Genomic DNA, 18,993 nt, shown 5'->3' with positions numbered 1-18,993 from the left:
GTACAGGGGCTGAAGTTCTGCATAATTGAGGGCATGCTGCTTTGAGTGACAGGCTGGTGAGTGTTTGCCACAAGCTGGCATGCACACAAGTCTCAGCTTAACACGCACCCCCCGCCCCCCTTCCTCTTTGCTCAGTTTTTGATTAGCCAGGAGTCAGTTTGCATGGAGCAGCTCACTCCAATCACTCTTCAGAAAAACTGTGGGTGACTTTTTTTTGGTAACACTTAACTTGACGCCTATCTCTATAATGCATTATAACCATACTTATAATGAGTTATAATGCAGTTATAGCACTGTATAACTATAGTTATAAACACTCATGAATGATCATAATGCTTTAAAACAATAATCATAACACACCATAAAGCATTTTATCATGACTTATAAGGTCAGGTATTATAATACGTTATAATTGTTAGTAACTCGCTGACAATGCCCACCTCAATAATGCATTATAAATATAGTCATAATGTGTTATAATTGGCTTATAAACGCGTATAACTATCATTATAAACACTCATAAATTACTATAAGGCTTTATAACAATAAGCATAACACATTATAGAGCATTTTATAATGGCTTATAAGGTCAAGTATAGAGCTATAATGATCTATGATGTGTTATGCTTATTGTTATAATATAAAGCATTATGATCATTTAGAGTGTTTATAGTTATACAGTGCTATAACTGCATTATAACTCATTATAAGTATGGCTATAATGTGTTATAGAGATAGGCATCAAATAAAGTGTTACCATTTTTTTTTTACCATCTAGCGTCTATGACTGTACCATTAGCATGAGATAAAAGCTTCCTCACAGTTAGGAGGGTTTACAAGCGTGTTAGCGTTCCAGCTACAGTGGTTCACCAGCTGGTCCTGCATCACCAGACCTCACTGTGCCACTCACAGCTTTCAAATGGGAATGCAGATGAAACAGCGGGGCAGCGCTGTGGCACATCGTGTTCCCCGTTCATCCTCACTGCTCCACTGCTTTCAGGTACACTGTCAATAATAATGTAAGATGAGGTGTAGTCCAGTGAGAGGAGATGGTGCAAGGAGGAGTGTACACTCAAAACAAACATCTGAATGTGTGTGTGTCTGTCCAAATTCAAAACGTGGTGTGTCCTCAGGTAGAGGACGGACACTTTGTCTGAACAGACGCAAAGTGACATGAAAAGTTGTGTACGTAGATACAAACACCTTTACCATGCAACCACACGAAGAAGCTGTGTGTTGACATGTAACGTTTCCTTTTTTTCCTTCCTACCCTGAACAAAAGTAGTACAACAGTACGTATGTTGAACTCAGTGAAGTCAGTGCACAGCAGAGAGCAGCATCCTCTACAGCTGAAAGAATCATAAAGGTTGACACTAGTGTTGGTGGCTGTGCTGCAGCGACACTCACTGCAAGTGAAGTCTGTTTAACGGTGTTCACACCAGACAGTCACTTCCTACAGCAGATGTGACCTGCAAGCTCCTCAAACCGAGAAACCAAAGACTAGATCAGAATCCATCAAAGCCGTCTTGTCCGTAAATCAACAGGAACTGATTCTTCATCATAAATGAAGCGGTTTCCCTGTTTGAACACGGCTACTTTGACTTTGTTTGGAGTATACAGACGGACTAACACACACATCTCTCTCTCTCTGCCTCTTCTGCACTCTCTCGCTCCTTCTCCTCAGTTTTCCCATCTTCCCTCTGCCACTCTGCTTTCTCTCTTTTCTCAGTATCAGGTACAAGACTGTTGGATTAGGCTCTTTTAAGAGCGGATTAGTTGTGTTGGAGCCGTTTGAGGTAAATTGCACCAAGGAGTCGATCTACCCCCTCCACCACCACAACCGGCACCACCTCCTTCCTCCTCCGCTCTAAGACAGAGTCAAAATTCTCAACCTAATCCTCAAAGAGCCTTAACGCACCTCCCCCTGTCCTGCACCCCCCTATGTCTGCCTTCTCCTTCCTGTTTCAGCCTTTCCTCCTCCGTGCTCTCCCTCCTTCTTTCTTTACAGCCCACACAGAGGAGGGCTAGGTAGGTATGGGGCGGGGTGATGTGGGGTGGGGATGGCATGTGAATGCAGATACTCCGACAGACGCATGTGGGTGAAGTGTATGACTTTACAAGTCTCTGAAAAACAGAGTAGTTGTGCGCACATCCAGTGCTTATTTTAGGCCAGGTGCCGGAGAGTCATAGGATCATTGAAAAAGAAAAAAGGGGAATATCCGCATACTGGATTAAGGCTCCCATTTATTGGACAATTGCGCAATTGTACAATAAATGGCAGCTTTAAAGGAGAATTCCGGTCATTGTTGACCCCTAAATCGTTGTCGCTATACCTATAGGGGTAATTTTTTCAACCACAACAAAGACTTAAAAAACAATCAAATATCTATAGTACGTGACTGGAATCCTTATGACACACCACTGAACTCATATAGTGTACAGTATAAACTTTGTGTTTTTGCATGTAGTCACTCACCTCAGATAGCCTAACTCTGAAACATCCTGGAAAGACATTACTAAGCGATCACAGAGCGCCTGCTCTCTCCGCCACAGAAACAAACACTTTTTCCTTGTTGTGATGATTTCTTTACAAAAATAAACGGTTGGAGATATTTTGGACATTACCACTGCACTGCTCGACCGTTTATTTTTAAGAAATCATTACAACAAGGAAAAAGTGTTTGTTTCTGTGGGGGAGAGAGCAGGCGCTCTGCGATCCAATAGTAATGTCTTTCCAGGATGTTTCAGAGTTAGACTATCTGTGGTGAGTGATTACATGCAAAAACACAAAGTTTATACTGTTTATACTCTACACTATATGAGTTCAGTGGTGTCTCGTAAGGATTCGAGTCATGTAGGCTACTATAGATATTTGATTGTTTTTTGAGTGTTTGTTGTGGTTGAAAGAATTGCCCCATGGGTTAGCGTTGTCGCTATCGCTAGCGCCGTCTACTCATGGTGTAACTCCGGTTTGCATCCATCAATTTTAGTCGTGTTTTTTGCTCCCCCCAACACTGGGTGACCATCAGGACAACGATTTAGGGGTCAAAAATGACCGGAATTCTGCTTTAATCCAGTGTGCGGATATTCCCCTTTTTTCTTTTTTTGACTTTACAAGTCTGACAGCGTGTGTGTATGTGTGTGTGTACACCTGCTGGAGCGTGGCACTAAACAGTGGTGAGTGGTGTTAATGGTAAATGGCGACGTGCGTGTGTGTTAGCATCTGACTGAGCAGATGGGGAGGATGGGGTGCATTTTGGGGACAAGGGCTGGGTCACATCTGTGTCTTCCCTTGCATTTGTCTTTGTGTGTGTGTGTGTGTGTGTGTGTGTGTGTGTGTGTGTGTGTGTGTGTGTGTGTGTATCACTTGGCATGGTGGCCACATTTAGAGCCAACAACACAAACAAGGTGATTAGCAAGTGGGGACAAACACATTATTACTCTAAATGAATGGACTGACCTCATACTCTTCATACAGCCGACTGTTTTCCCTCCCCTCTCTCTCTCTCTCTCTCTCTCTCTCTCTCTTTCAACATGCGCAAAAAGTTGTTCTCTGTTAATTCTAGGCTTAAATCCAATTTGTACAACACTGATAGTGTGCTGTTAATACAATCTGCAGCTGAGCCTTCTGCCATATTTATGGCTAAACTATACACAAGTACAACCTGCTTATAGCCTGGAACAATTGGACGGAGACAGGCTGTCGGCGCTGTTTGTGCGCGCACGCACCGCGTACACATGCTACCCCTGCCTACCCCTCGTCTTGGAGCTGCCATTGATTTGGGCTGCAAGGTGCTGTGGGCAATGGTTCCCATGGTAACCAGCAGCCGAGCAAGGCAGCCAAAGTTTAAGCTAGCATGAGGGAAGAGAGAGAGAGAGTGTTTGTGTCTCCCTGTGTGTGCAACACATCGCTGTGTGAGTACTGTTTGTGAGTGTGTTTATAAGAGGAAGAGCAACCAAGCATGCATTTATGTTTCTGTGTGTGTGTGTGTGTGTGTGTGTGTGTGTGTGTGTGTGTGAGGTGCTGGCAGGGTGACAGCAGTCTGTTTAGTATGCAGCCTTCTGACTACATCTCCCTCTCTTTGGCCCACAGACACAGCATAAGAATGATCCCCCCACCAACACATACACACACACACACACACACACACACACACACACACACACACACACACACACACACACACACACACACACACACACACACACACACACACACACACACACACACACACACACACACACACACACACACACACACACACACACACACGGCTGTGGCTGCTCTTCTACATATGCACATATTTACAGTCACATACACACACTCAGACACCATGGGCCTGCAGACACACAGTGTCATGACTGGTTTGTGACAAAGTGAGGCCTGCAGGTCAGTAATGCAGATGAGGTTAATACAAGAGAAGGCTTGATTACAGCCACACAGACACACACATCCTACAGTGACATTGCTGAGGAGAAGCAGCCTGTTGGTGGAGGTGAGTATTGATATTTCCTCCCCAGCCCTGTGCTCACACCCCCGAGGTGTGTCCAATGGGTGGAGATGTTCTGTCTCAGTGTGTTTTCTCTGGCGCTGTCAGAGGCAACCCAACAGCTTTGGCGGGGTCTGTGTGTGTGTGTGTTATGTTGTAGGGTGGAGGCAGGGGGTCGGGGGGTGGGGGGTCCTGGGAATCATTTTCCCCCTGCTGCTGCCAGTGCTGCTCAGACACACATAGATATATAAACACACACGTACCCACTCTTATCTCTGTGCATCTGCATAATAAACTTACTATCACGCATGATTACTGTGTATACAACACTCTTCAATGACTCACATACACACAGTCTTCAATCGAATTGAATCAGATACACACACAGTAAAGCAGTAACTATACATATTATATATATTATTTATATATATATATATTTATATATATTATGTGCTGCAGCATACACACATTGATTGGAAGGAGTGAAGAAGAGCTGGGCACTAAGAGCTCCCTCTAAGCACAGGAGAGGCAGAGTGGTTAAGGAGGTAGGGATGGAGGAGAGGAGAGGAGAGGAGAGGAGAGGAGAGGAGAGGAGAGGAGAGGAGAGGAGGAGGAGGAGGAGGAGGAGGAGGAGGAGGAGGAGGAGGAGGAGGAGGAGGGGCATCAGGGGCACAGAGAGAGCTGCTTGTCTTGTGTTTGTGGTAACAGTAAGCATCTCAGAGTCAGAGAGCAAATACACACCAGAACACAACAGTCTCCACCCTGTGCCCTCCACCTCCCTGCTGCACCCCAACACCTCTTCACAACCTGACCCCCCCCTGCCCCGCCCCCACTACCACCCCCCACCCCCACCCTCTCTCGATTTTTAGAGGCTCTCTACAGGATCTGAGAGCAGCTCTGCTCAAACCCTGACACGTGTGCCAGAGAGAGAGAGATGGAAGAGTGACAGAGTGAGCAGTGTTAACTTGTGTGTGTGCATGTGTGCAACGCAGGTAGTGTGTGTGTGTGTGTTAGGTGGGTGAGGGGGTGACATGTGAGGGAAGGAGGGAGTTTGGGAAGGTAATTTTTTGTGCTCATGGGGACACACTGAGGGAGGAGAGGGAAGTGACTTGATCCTGGTCTGTGAGGTCTTCTCTTCTTCTCTCTTTCTCTCTCACTTGTCATCCTTTCATTCTCCTTAAAGCCTACCCTCCTTGTTAACATGTCCCATCATGTCTGTATAAGACACAGGACCTATGAGTGAAATAACCACTCAATGCCATGACAAGTGGGCCAATGACAGTCTCATAAAAACAGATAAAGACGACCATGGACTCAAACGGACCAATCCTGTTAACTTGAGGGGATGTGATGTGACCTCGGACAAAATCAACCTGTGAGTTTGTATTAGCTCCATCACACTAATACTATTTAAACCAAATGCGGCTAAAACAAAAACAACATACATAAACAACAATTGCTACTGTACATGTGCTGAATGGTCTGATATTGTCTATTTTAGTGCAGAGGCTCAAACATGAGGCTGAACCTCTCTGATGTTTCCTCCACTGCCTCCTCTGTCTTCATGTCCTCTGCTCTGTCACCTGTCAAACCTGGTGCAGGCCTCATCCTGAATGTCTCAATGAGAAGTACCAGCACACATGTGGGAAACCCACATTGAACAATATATTAATCACAGCAAACTATTTCTACATAGTTGATGTCGATGTAGTCATCTGGAAGGGAACTAAAAAAAAAAAAAAGGTAACACTTTACTTGACGCCTATCTCTATAACGCATTATAACCATACTAAGTTATAAACACTCATAAATGATCAAATGCTTTATAACAACAATCATAACACACATTTTATCATGACTTAAGGTCAGGTATTATAATACGTTATTGTTAGTACCTCGATGACAATGCCCACATCGATAATGCATTATAAATACAGTAATAATGTTCTTATAAACGTGTATAACTATCATTATAAACACTCATAAGGCTTTATAACAATAAGCATAACACATTATAGAGCATTATAACTATTATAACACTTGACCTTATAAGCCATTATAAAATGCTCTATGATGTGTTATGCTTATTGTTATAAAGCCTTATGATAATTTATGAGTGTTTATAATGATAACAGGTTTATAAGCCAATTATAACACATTATAACTATATTTATAAAGCATTATCGTTGTGGGAATTGTCAGCAAGTTACTAACAATTATTATAACGTATTATAATACCTGACCTTATAAGTCAGGATGATTATTGTTATAAAGCATTACTGTATGATCATTTATGAGTGTTTAGAACTATAGTTATACAGTGCTATAACTGCATTATAACTCATTATAAGTATGTTATAATGCATTATAGAGATAGGCATCAAATAAAGTGTTACCAAAAAGTCTAATAAAAATGTACTGTTATTATTAGATATTTAATCTTTTCGCAGTGTATGTGTCATTTATTGGTATTCATCAAGTCCCCATGAAGCACAAGGTTACTTCTTCCAGGGAGTCTTGATCAACAGATTTGTTTACCTGATAATATCATGTAAATAAATGTCAGCATGTGCAATTTCCTACTGTGGTTCAAAGAGGACCACGATGCTTGTGATTCATATGAAATGTAATGATGAGTGTGAGTCTGTAGTTCAATTTTGTAAGTGGTAATACATTTCCATGTACATATAAGAATAATCTAATACCGATATCAACAAGCTTTGAAAAATGTTCTTTTTGGGCTTCAAATGGAAATAATTCCTTTAAGCTGAGAAAGAGACCCATGCACGGCTTCATCGTTACATTAAAGTCAACCTTTCATCAAGCTATAATGTTGTAGCTCGCTAGTTCTGCCCCTGGCAAATCTGCAACTGTTTTTCGTTTACTCTCATCTTCTCAGAGACTTTACACCACCTCGAAAAATTTCCTTCACGTTCTGTCTCAACACAGCTTACATCAGCTACGTTTTCAAATTGATCCACTAGTTTCCCATCGGATCGAAAATACTTCCCAAATTTCGAACAGAAAATAACAGACAGATGTCTTTTTAAAAGAAAATATTTGGCATTGATGTACTGCAGTCTTATTAAGAGACCATTATATGTGTTTATGTTACACTGGCCAATAAGGTGAGCTTCAGTTTGTGAAGACAGCAGTGTGTGCGTGTGTGTGTGTGTGTGTGTGTGTGTGTGTGTGTGTGTGTGTGTGTGTGTGTGTGTGTGTGTGTGTGTGAGTCTGTCCCCCCTGAGACCCAATGGAGGTCAGAGCTCTCAGGACAGAGAGGATGATGAGAGAGACTTTACCTCAGGAAAGAGAGGGGGAAACAAAAAGGGCTTTAGCAAAGTGTGTGTATGCCTGTGGGTGTTTTTAAAGTGAGCTTATTTGTTATTTGTGTGTGTGCATGTGCGTGTGAGAGGGGGCTGGTGTCGTGACTCACGGGGCTATTAGCACCGGTGTCTCGGCTCCTTTGTGCACTGCAGTTGGTGTGCGACACAATAATCTCCCACAGTACATGCAAGAGCACACACACACATGTGCTCACTTTGCAACACATTTCATTCACGCACACACACACATGCACACACACTCAAATCTGCTGCTCCAATTCATCAGGTTGACACTAGAAGTCCTCCACTGAGGCACCTGTCAATCCACTCGCATCCAATCATCACTCAGATAATCCCAAAGACCCGCCCCCACGGTTTTCTGGCTCCACACAGCTGCATGCGGGCTTGCCACATCCGTCTCCCTGCCACACACACACACACACACACACACACACACACACACACACACACACACACACACACACACACACACACACACACACACACACACACACACACACACACACACACACACACACACACACACACACACACACACACACACACACCATCCGTCACACGCAGACAATCACACAAACATCTTCCACAGACTCATGCACACGCCTTTGCTCCCCCACTTGCTGCTTCCACTGAGACATCCACCACTGTGGCGACGGTAACCGCGACAACGGGCATAAATTAGCGTCATGGCGATATGCAAAGCAAGGCAACAATTAAAGCTTGACTAACGAGCTTTTGAGGAGTGAGGCTGAAGTTTCCCCAAGCAGCTGCTAACTGGATTAGCCTACACACACACACACACACACACACACACACAGAGGGAGAAATGGAGAGGGGATAGAGGAGAGAGCAGAGAGACACACACATACACACACAAATACACACACTGGCCTAATGTACATGTACAGTAAAGCAGACAAAGAAGCCACAGCTCGTATCGGCTTCACCACAAACAGCATGACCGAGCCCCAACCTCAGAACAACAACCGGTGACCAGTTATTAGCGATGGGATCAGCAGCCAGCAGTCGTCTCAACGTTATGACACGAGTCCTCGGTGCTTCAAACTCATCTTCAATTTGATCTCATCTACACACCTGTAAAGCTTGGTGAGCTATGGCAGTGAGAAAATCTGTCCACAAACACATAAAACCCTGAGTGCTGCGTGCGCTCGCTCTCTTGACTTACCAGGTGAAAACCATACCAGCCACTTTCTGTCAGGGCTGGTAAATATATGTCAACACGACTATATTATAAACCTTTACTTTCTTGGTTGAGCTTTGACAGCTGTCAGTACATGAAGCAGACATAAAGTAGGTCCAGACAAGCCTCTGTAAACTGAACATCTCAAGTATAATTATTGTTAGAAGTCATTAGGTGTGAACTGAAGGTGTTGTGTAAACACAGTGCAGAGTGCAATGGGAGAAGGAAACCAACAGGCTAACAGGGTTTCTAGGGCAGAAAGGAAATGTTATTGAACCATGAGGTCTCTACAGTATGTGTTAACTCCTGTAACGGTGATGAAGGTGTTGCCACTGGTTACTCAGCAATATGTTAGTTTTGTTTTTTTGTTGTTTTTTCTTTTGGGGGGGGAGGGGGCTTGAATATGTCTAGAAGTCGTAATTAATAACAATTGTTTGTTACATTTGGCATATGTTGTCACTACTTCCAGGATTTCTCACCTTAACATACTGAAGAATTTTGCAGATCTGTGTCCAATGTGTGTACAATTCAGGCGCAGATGGTTTGAAAACTCTAATATTAGAAAGCTGATTTGCCAAGACCTCTTTTTACAACTGACATATACTGCCAATTGGCATTCAATTCATTATGACCCACCTCAGTAGCAGCACTTGCAGTTAGGTGACTTCAGTGCTAAAATCCTTTTCCATTAAAAGAGCACTCTAGAGATTTTGTGTAGCACTTCAGAAAACTTGTGGGGGGGGGGGGCTTATGATAAATACATTTACCAATATTTGAGAGCAGAAGAAGCTGCGATATCGTGACTTCCAATCCTTGGTGTGACCAAGCTCACGAAGGCACTACACTTCCCATGATGCCATCTGAAGATGTATGGTTTTAGACACACTCTCTCTCTCTCTCTCCCTCAGGTAAATGCAAAAATTCAACTTTGCTGTTGTCCAAGCCAATATAACTCTGAAGACATATGACATCATATTTCAACCAGAATCACAGGAGATATTTATATTGCTATATATTTTTTGCCATCATTAGACCATCTGCACCAACTTATACGTATTAAAATAATGCTTTACACTGATTTGCTCATTTTATCTGAGACTATACACTGAGAATAAACTCACCTACAGATTATTATTGTGCTAAATGTATATAGAATAGAGAGTATTTTGCATTTCAGACACTCCATCCTGTATTGCTCACTTATTTCTCTCTTACCAGGCCCTTGACTTTCTTTTTAATATGCTCCATCCTCACTCTACGATAAATCTCTTTCTGCATTTGCCTTTCTCCTTTAAGTCGTTCTTTCTCTGCTATGCACATCCCTCTCCTCTCTCTCTCTCTCTCCTCCCGGTCTCCAATTCTCCTCTGCTCACTCAAATAAATCTCTCCACCCCTCCTTCCCCGTACACCCACCGCCTCCTAAATCTATGAAACCCACACAAACATATATGTGCACGGACTCGCGCTCTCTCACTCGCGCACACAAACACACAGCCCTCCAGGCAGGAGCCACAAAGGCCCCATATTAATAAATCTGCTCCTTTATTGGTGCTGAGTGTCTCTGGCAGAGGGAGAAAGAGAGTGAGAGAGACGGGCAGGGGTGGGGGGGTGGGGGGCGGCGGGGCAGAGGAAGGAGAAAGGAGGAGGAGCTGGACAAGAGATGCAGAGATCACCAGAGGGGAGGAGGAGGAGGAGGAGGAAGAGGAGGAGGAGGGGGTGACGGACTGTAGCCATATCATAAACACAGGGGAGGCAGATAGAAAGATAAAGAGAGAAGGAGACAACGCTGACAAGTGCATCATCGACACACACACACACACACACACACACACACACACACACACACACACGCACAGACCAGCAGCGAGCAACACGCGCTTTCTCTTGACGATAATACAACGGCCCTGAGCTAATGAGCATCACCATGAGAAGACGCACACACACACACACACACACGAGTGAGTGTGTGTGTGCTTTTATTCGTTAAGTTATCGTCCACCCACACCTCCTTAGCATCCTCTGTCCGCTGGATTTTTAAAGACACCTGACACCTGGCTGAAGCACTGGAGCGTAGAGAGTGGGCTGTGGCGAGTGGTTGGGCTGAGGAAACAAACTGCCCGGGGTGGGCTCTGGGTAATGACAGCAGCTAGCTTGGCTTAGCGCTCCAATCTCAGCCATCAGTCAGCTGTGACAGATTGGGGATATGAGCAAAGGAGCCGTTTAGCTTTGGTGTTTGGCGTGGTGTGTGAGTGCATGCGCTTGTGTGTCTGGGGGGGGATGGGGGTGGGGGGGGGCTATCAGTGCTGCTAGTGTTGCAGAGGCATCAATACACTCTCGACAGGCCATTTTCCTATGTCTATTCCCAGCCCTGGTTTGTTGCTGGGGCAACTACCGCCATTTTACCTTCCCTGACTGCACCTCTGGAAGATTTTTATAAAGCAGCAAATCTATTTGCTGTAATCTCTTCCCAGTCATCTGTTAAAAATAAACTTTACACCTATTATTATATCAGAACCATTATGGAGGAGCTCCAGTGGACGGCCTGTGTTTCATACGGCTCCCAGAGGACCGACGGCCAAACGCTACGTGGTGTTGCGTTCTCCTCCCAAGGTCGCAGGCTGAGTGCTCTGTAACACCGCCACCCTTCAACACGGCACTCATGTCCTCAGTACCTGCTCCACCGCGACCCCGGCGTCGGACCGGGCCAAGCAAGCTGGATTCAAAATGACAACGGAGGACGACGAGGGGTTCTCTTACCTGTCCGTGAGGCTGCATGGTGCTGTAGGGGATGTTCTGATTCAACACCTTCTGCTTCATCAGCAACATCCTCTTCTGCTCCTCGCTCAGGTGGGCCGTCTGCCCCGGGATCGGCCCCTGGGTCTGCCCCGGCCCCGCTCCCTGGCCGCCGCCTCCTCCGCCGCCCATGTAGGGGGGCATCATGGGGTTCTTGACCTGACCGTTCCCTCCCATGGGCGGAGTCATCCTCTGGCCTAGGTGGTCCACCCCGCTGCCGCTGAAGTGACTCAGCGGTTTGGTGTTGTTGTAGGACAGCATGGCCGCCGTCTGCTGCTGCTGCTGCTGCTGCTGCTTGGTCAGGGCGTTGGGGTTGATGCTGTTTGGCTGCTGCTGACCCATCATGCCCATGTGGTTGTGAGGGAGGTAGTTGCTCATGGGTGCTTTGGGCCCGTTGTTGGGGGCCATCCCAGCCACTAGAGGGCCCTGTGGTGTGTTAAAGGCTTGCGGTGGGTACATCATGGGGCTGTTGGGTTTGTCCTGGTTGAAGGGGCCCGAGTTGTAGGGGCTGGTCGGAGCGCCCGCCGGGGACCAGTTGGCCGCTTGTTGCTGCTGCTGTTTCTGCTGCAGCAGCTTCGCACGTTGCTGAGCCATCGCTTTCAGCTGCTCCGCCGGAGAGAGTTCGGGCGTCACCGGCCCCACGGGCTGACCCCCGGGGGCCACCCCGGCCGCCCCGGTCCCTGTTCCCGCCTGACTGACCCCTGGGCCCGGGTTCATCATGTATCCGTTCCCAGGCCGAGAGACTGCTTGTGTCTGAGCCTGGGTCGGAGTTTGAGGGGAACGGGCCACGCAGTTGTGCAATGGTGAACCTGACGCCATGGCGACGGCTGGAGACTGCTGCAGCGGTTGCTGTGGAGGCGTTCCATTGGCAGTGGTGGCAAACTGCGGGCCGGATGATGATGGTCGGACCTAAGCAGACGGGTCCAAACACAAACAATTCTCAATGTAAGACTAATGTGCTTTTAACTTAATATGTCTTTGTAAAGATTACTCATAGAATGGCTTTAACACCGGTGTAGGCAGGATTGGTTTTGAAAACAAGCCTACAGCTCCCGGTGTCTTTGACCAATCAAATCTATTCTGGTCTGGGGGTTCTTGATTGGTTGAAGGGCCGGCTGTTCTCTGTCCTAATAAATCGGGAGGACAGACTAGGGCCAGCCCCTCAACCAATCAGGAACCCCCAGACCAGAATAGACTTGATTGGTCAAAGATACTGGCAGCTGTAGGTTTTTCAGGCTGCTGCACACAGATACATAGAGAAACACTGTGATCGCCCCAAGCACACAGACCTTTCCTTACTGATAGCGGAAAACACAATTTTCTTTTAAAAAGTTAAAGGGATAGTTCAACATTTTGGCAAATTGGCCCTTTGCCATAATCCCTATAGTCATAGCAGTAGGTTTGTTACCTTTAATTGTCGGTGCAAGGTATTTTTAGAACGGTGGAGCAGAGCCGTGAGCTGCTCAGAGCTACACTACAGAGGCTAATGGGATTTCTTGGTTTCCCTCATCAAACTCATCAAATACACAATCCAACAACTCCAAAACGCTCTTGTGGACAAGTTGTGACCTGCACATTCACCACGCTATGAGATAATAACGAAACGTTATGAGACAGAGTCGTTTTCGAGGCAAATGCAGAGACTGCTTGCCAAAAAACTGCCCCTGAAGGCAACGTGCATCAGCAGTTTTGCATGAATTTACCTCGAAAACGTCTCGTAACGTTAGGTTATTATCTCATGGCGTGGTGAATGTGCAGGTCACAACTTGTCCACAAGAGCGTTTGAGTTGTTAGATTGTGTATTTGATGAGTTTGATGAGGGAAACCAAGAATCCCATTAGCCTCTGTAGCGTAGCTCTGAGCAGCTCGCAGCTCTGCTCCGCTGTTCTAAAAATAGCTTGCACCGACAATTAAAGGTAATGAACCTACTGCTATGACTATAGAGATTATGGCAATGGGCCAATTTGCCAAAATGTTGAAATATCCCTTTAATATTTTGTTTTTTAAACAAATCCTGCATACCCCATCTTTAATATGGTAATAGCTGCATTGAAATTAGGAGAAAGCCAAGCCAGCTTATCAATTCATCATCTCATCTGATGTGTCAAAAATGGACATGAAACAATTCAGTCCTACTTGTTACATATTGTGTCATATTAATTTGTTTGGTAAAAAATATTAAAAAATTATTATTATAACCAATTCAGAGGTAAAAGTCAATGACACTTACTCATCCACAGATACTTGTTCATCAGTTTGGCTGGAAGCCATATTGTCTTAGACCAAAATACCACATAGTTAACTTACAACACTTTGTTACAATATGACCCCAAATAACCATGTAAGTATCAATGATTATTACTATAAGCTATGAGTAATAGTGGGTTCCCATTTAAAACTATTGAACAATTGAAAAGCAAAAATGTAAAGAACTGAATTTAACTGGAAATAAACCTGTCAATAGAGAAATTTCAACTCATTACCTTGCATCAGAAATAAACTGTAGTTTTTAGTCTGCAGCTTATAAAAGGTTTATGAATTTCTGGGCCTCTGGCAAGCTGACAGACAACGCTGGTGTGTATGATACAACTAAACATAACACAAGCTTTACAACACAAATTGAATGATTGAATGACTGGAGCTGGTTAGGAGGGGTTAACAGACATCATGCTGACCCTCTTAACACTGACCTGTGGTGAGCCTATGGGAACCTGTGGACCTCCCTGCGGGGGCTGAGGGGGCGGAGGCAGGGCTGCTGCTGCTGCTGGCGCTGCCCCCCCTCCAGGTGCCGCCGTATTCCCAGCTGCTTCCTGCGGGCCTGGAGTCTGATTGTTTGCCGGCCTGCCAAACTCTGCCTCTTTCTTGTCCTCAAAGTCCTCGTTAAAGAGGTCGTGCATATCGTCCTCTGGCACGGTGTTGGCCAGCTCATCGATCAGCTCCTGCCACTCCTGGTCATTGAGGTTGATGTCAGAGAACAGTTTGTTCTGATTGGACAGAGACTGGGGATCCGAGGACTCCATCCCGCCCCCGTCATCCAGCGGCTCCTGTTTCAGGTCTTTGAGGAGGCCGAAACTGTCCTCGAGGTCCAGCGAGCCGTTCAGCTTCACGTCCGGGAGGTGGCTGCCGCCGTTCTTCCCCAGCTCGTCGGCAGCCCGGCCCACATGGTTCCCGTTGCTGTTTGTAGTGTTGTTTCCGGTGGAAGTGTTGGGCCCGCCGAGCAAGGGCTTAATGTCCATTTGGTGATGCAGAGGAGAGATGGGCGGCACGCTGTTACCGGTGTTGTTGGGGAGACCCGTTAGCGAGTCCAAACCACCAGAGCCCTCTTTCCGTACCCGCTTGGTGGTCGGTGAGTAGCTGCCTCCGTCACAGATACCATTCTGGTCTCCGTTGAGGGGCGATCGCGCGCTGTCCAGTTTCCTCTTTACAGTCTCCTGGAGCTGGAAGAAAAAGAAGAAAAAGGGGAATAAATTGGGGGTCTGAATATGAAAACTTTCTGTGTGATCTTCAGGGCGCTAACAATGGAAACAACATGAGATACCAAATCAATAAGGCAACAGGCTGCTTCCTCTCCACACACATCATCAACTGTCGTGAGGAGCCGAGAGGTGTGCTGAAAATCAAAATATCGCCGAGACGAATCAATTGTTCTCTCGGCACAGACTGGCTGAAATAATGATGACCACACCGTCAAGTTCTCACATCCTGTACATTATGCACACATATATTTCTTTAACATGAGGTAAAAGACGGGTCAACACAACAATGAGGAGACTAGCAGCCCTCTCGACGGGCAACCTCAGCAGCTGGACTCCAGGTTTCTGAGAGGAGGGGAAGGAAAGATCAAAAGAGCAGCTCGTACAGTATCCTCTCCATCATTACCATCAGCCAATGGGCGACTGGGCTGCCCCATCTAAACCCACACCCCATCCTTAGCCTAAACCTAACTGCCTCTGCCATGGCACAGACGAGATAACAACAGGGTGCTAACGAACGCCGGCTGGCAGTTAAGGTAATCACTATCATAGACCTGGGTGGGAGAGGAGAGGAGGGAAGGCAAACAAAAAAAAAAAAGAACGTAGCACCGCACGAAAGACGGGAGGCAAAGTTACGGCGAGAAAGCGGAGAGAGGAAGAAAAGCAAGCACCCAATGAGAAATTGAGAATTCTCAGCAGTTTGTCCTTTTAAGCTACACTGTGTTTTTCATCACCAGAAACTGCTTTATAAAAACGTCTAAGTGGCAGTAATGATAGTATAATGATAGTCATAATCCTTGGCTGAAAGTATGAAGTGTGTAAGTTAGTTAGTTATTAAGTTAGTAAGGGAAATGGCAGCTATGAAGACTCTCAGGTTAACAATGGGAATTGGCAATAACAACTGTGATGAAAAAAATGAAAAAAGCAGTAAAGTGTATAAAAATTGAGGCTTCTGTGCAATTTAATAATCTCAATTTCACTCCTAACTCCTGTTAATTTCAAACCCTAATGAAGTTGGCAGAGAAATAGTAGATGCTATTAAAATGAAGGATGGGAAGCAGGGACCTCATTTATGAAAGGTTCCCAGGGTACAGACTTTGTGCTCCGACCCAAATCTGAGCCCGTGTTTAAGATTCAAGTCAAAAAGATCTTTTTTTTTTTTTTACTCAAAACCAGAATTGAAGGCTCATATTGCATTCATTGTACGCGGAATAAAAGCTATGGATAGAGTTTTGTGCCATTTGATTTCTATTCTTGTAAGGACTCTGAAAATGAATGTGGTGGAAGAGAAAAGCTACTGCACCCAAATCACTGCAAAATCTGATCATTTAAACAAATGAATTTGGAAAAAATGAAAAAAAAAAAAAAAAAAAGACAATAGGGAATTCAATGATGGTGCTCATGGTAAATAGACAAAGAAGGAGGAATTTAATAGACAACTGACTGAAAGAATACACTATGCTGGAAGCATTCTTACAGTGAAATCTCTTTTCCAGCCCGTCCCCTCAGTCAACTGACACGCACACACATTTGCACAAAAACCTACAATCATAAATGCATAGACACATGAGTGCACTATGGTCGGAGCAGTTTGCAAGTTACATATACAGATCTACATTTCAAAAAGCCTTGTGCATTAAAAAAAGAGCTGAGAAAAAGAAGAATATTTAAATATTCTGTGAAATCCACACTCTCAGCTTTCACATGTGAAAGACTCTCACACACACACGCAGGCACGCACACACAAAAAGGAGGCACCACCGATAGGCTACATGTATGTGTGCAAACGCACACTTTGCTCTTTGTTATTCAGATGGAACAACAGACAAAATATATTCAGATTGTATTCTGACCCTGAGGTGGACCCACTCAAGCTGGCAGGCGCGCACACATACACACACACACACACCACACAAAGAGCACACAAATCATCCTTTTTTGACTTTCTTGGTTTACTAGTGTGTGTGTGTGTGTGTTAGTGGGGGGGTCTGTCAGACTGGTTTTGCAGTCAGATCTTCACTCTGATAGACAGTCAACCTAATTGTCTTTATGGCATTATAACTATTATTATTATTATTGACAGCTTAAACTACAATGTGTGTGTGTGTGTGTGTCCTGAACTCTCGTGCTGGTGTAGCCATTACAGGAACAACAGAGAAAAACACAGGAAAACACATCTCCACTGTCACGACATGGCTTCATCAACTCTTGTGTGTTTGTGTGTGTGGTCCTGCAATCAATGGGTTTAAATAATTCAGGTCTCCTGGATGCGGGCTTGGGTTTGTGTGTGTGTGTGTGTGTGTGTGTGTGTGTGTGTGTGTGTGTGTGTGTGTGTGTGTGTGTGTGTGTGTGTGTGTGTGTGTGTGTGTGTGTGTGTGTGTGTGTGTGTGTGCTACAGGCTTTCCCTAAATGCCAGTGACTCATGTTGATAATAACAGGCTCGCCTTTCAAGGCCCACCTATAAAAACTCCCATAATTATCCAGGTGGTGTGAACTATAGAACCCTCCCACTCTGATGCATGCATGTGCACATGCACACAGAGGTTTTTACATACACACCCAGCTATTACCAAAACATTAGCAGTTTAACCTTCTTGATATATGCTGGATACAGAGGCAGAGACGGAGAAATAGAGAACATATGTTGAGACAGAGAAAAGGTGGACTGTGGTTCTGTGGGCTCCGTATCATGCGAGTCAGCACGCCACAGCCTGAGGAGACGTGACGGGATGAATGACAAAACTGCGAGCTGCTATAAAATACTTCATATTAACTGTGCTTAATTAATCATTTGTTTCTTTTAGCACAATTAGCAACTAATTACAGCTCCGAATTATGGTAATATACCTGTCAGGCACTGCAAACAGAAACTAACAATATTGTTATTCATTTGACAATCACGGCAATAAAAATGCGTTTGAAGTGAACTTAATTGCGAGGAATGGAGTGTTTGTGCGTGTACGTGACTGTGAGAGAGAGAAACTCAGAGCCAGGACAAGACACGGAGCGTCAGAGACAAAGAGATATGAAGTAGTTTTAATCAAGCTGGAGAGCCGGAGAACAGGGGGAGGAAAAAGAGCATCAGACTAAAAAGGACAGGAGGATGCAAAAGAGCAAAGACAGGAGGGAGAGGAAAGGGAAGAGAGCGCTGCTTGTTTCCCCTCCTGCGTCTCTCTCTGTACTCTTTGACATAAACACCTGCTGACTGCTCCTCTGTCTGCTCCCACAGCAGACAGAGAGAAAGAGAGAGAATGACAAAAATACAGAGAGACAAAGGTAAGACACACACACACACACACACACACACACACACACACACACACACACAGGAGGAGGAAGAAGGGATTTATTTGTCAGGCAGATGGTCTTTTTCCTTAGAGTGGAGGAGCTACCAGAACATGATGATGAAGAGGAGGAGAGCGGGTGAAGGAGAGAAGAGGTGGGGGTGGAGGTGGGAGCGAGGGAGGGAGGGAGGGAGGATGGGATAGGTGGCTTGATGGAAAGGCACAGCGCGCCAAATGACAGCGGGGAGCAAACGATGAGAGGGTGATCAGAGCGGGAGAGGGAGGGAGAGAAGAGAGACAGAGATGGAACCACTAAGGTGCTGTTGTTATAGCAACCTGCTGCTCTGGTGCTTTGTGCGCTGCATCCTCCTTCCGCCTCCTCCTCCTCCTCTCCTCTCCTCTCCT

General features: G+C 45.4%; 1 protein-coding gene across 1 annotated transcript in view; it reads right to left on the bottom strand.

Annotated features, from left to right (window-relative positions):
* Positions 1 to 18,993, bottom strand: part of maml3 (mastermind-like transcriptional coactivator 3) — a 120,349-nt gene that overhangs the window by 45,326 nt on the left and 56,030 nt on the right. The window contains exons 2-3 of the mRNA XM_083982605.1: positions 14,522 to 15,268; positions 11,796 to 12,740 (exon numbers count right to left, since the gene is read on the bottom strand). Coding sequence (XP_083838731.1) covers positions 11,796 to 12,740; positions 14,522 to 15,268 — 1,692 coding nt within the window. The remainder of the gene's footprint in view (positions 1 to 11,795; positions 12,741 to 14,521; positions 15,269 to 18,993) is intronic.

Source organism: Trachurus trachurus, assembly GCF_905171665.1.
Source record: "Trachurus trachurus genome assembly, chromosome: 1".
In the NCBI taxonomy this organism is placed as follows: Eukaryota; Metazoa; Chordata; class Actinopteri; order Carangiformes; family Carangidae; genus Trachurus; species Trachurus trachurus.
Note: the sequence above shows the minus strand (reverse complement) of the source record. Positions and strands in the feature narration are given on the sequence as shown.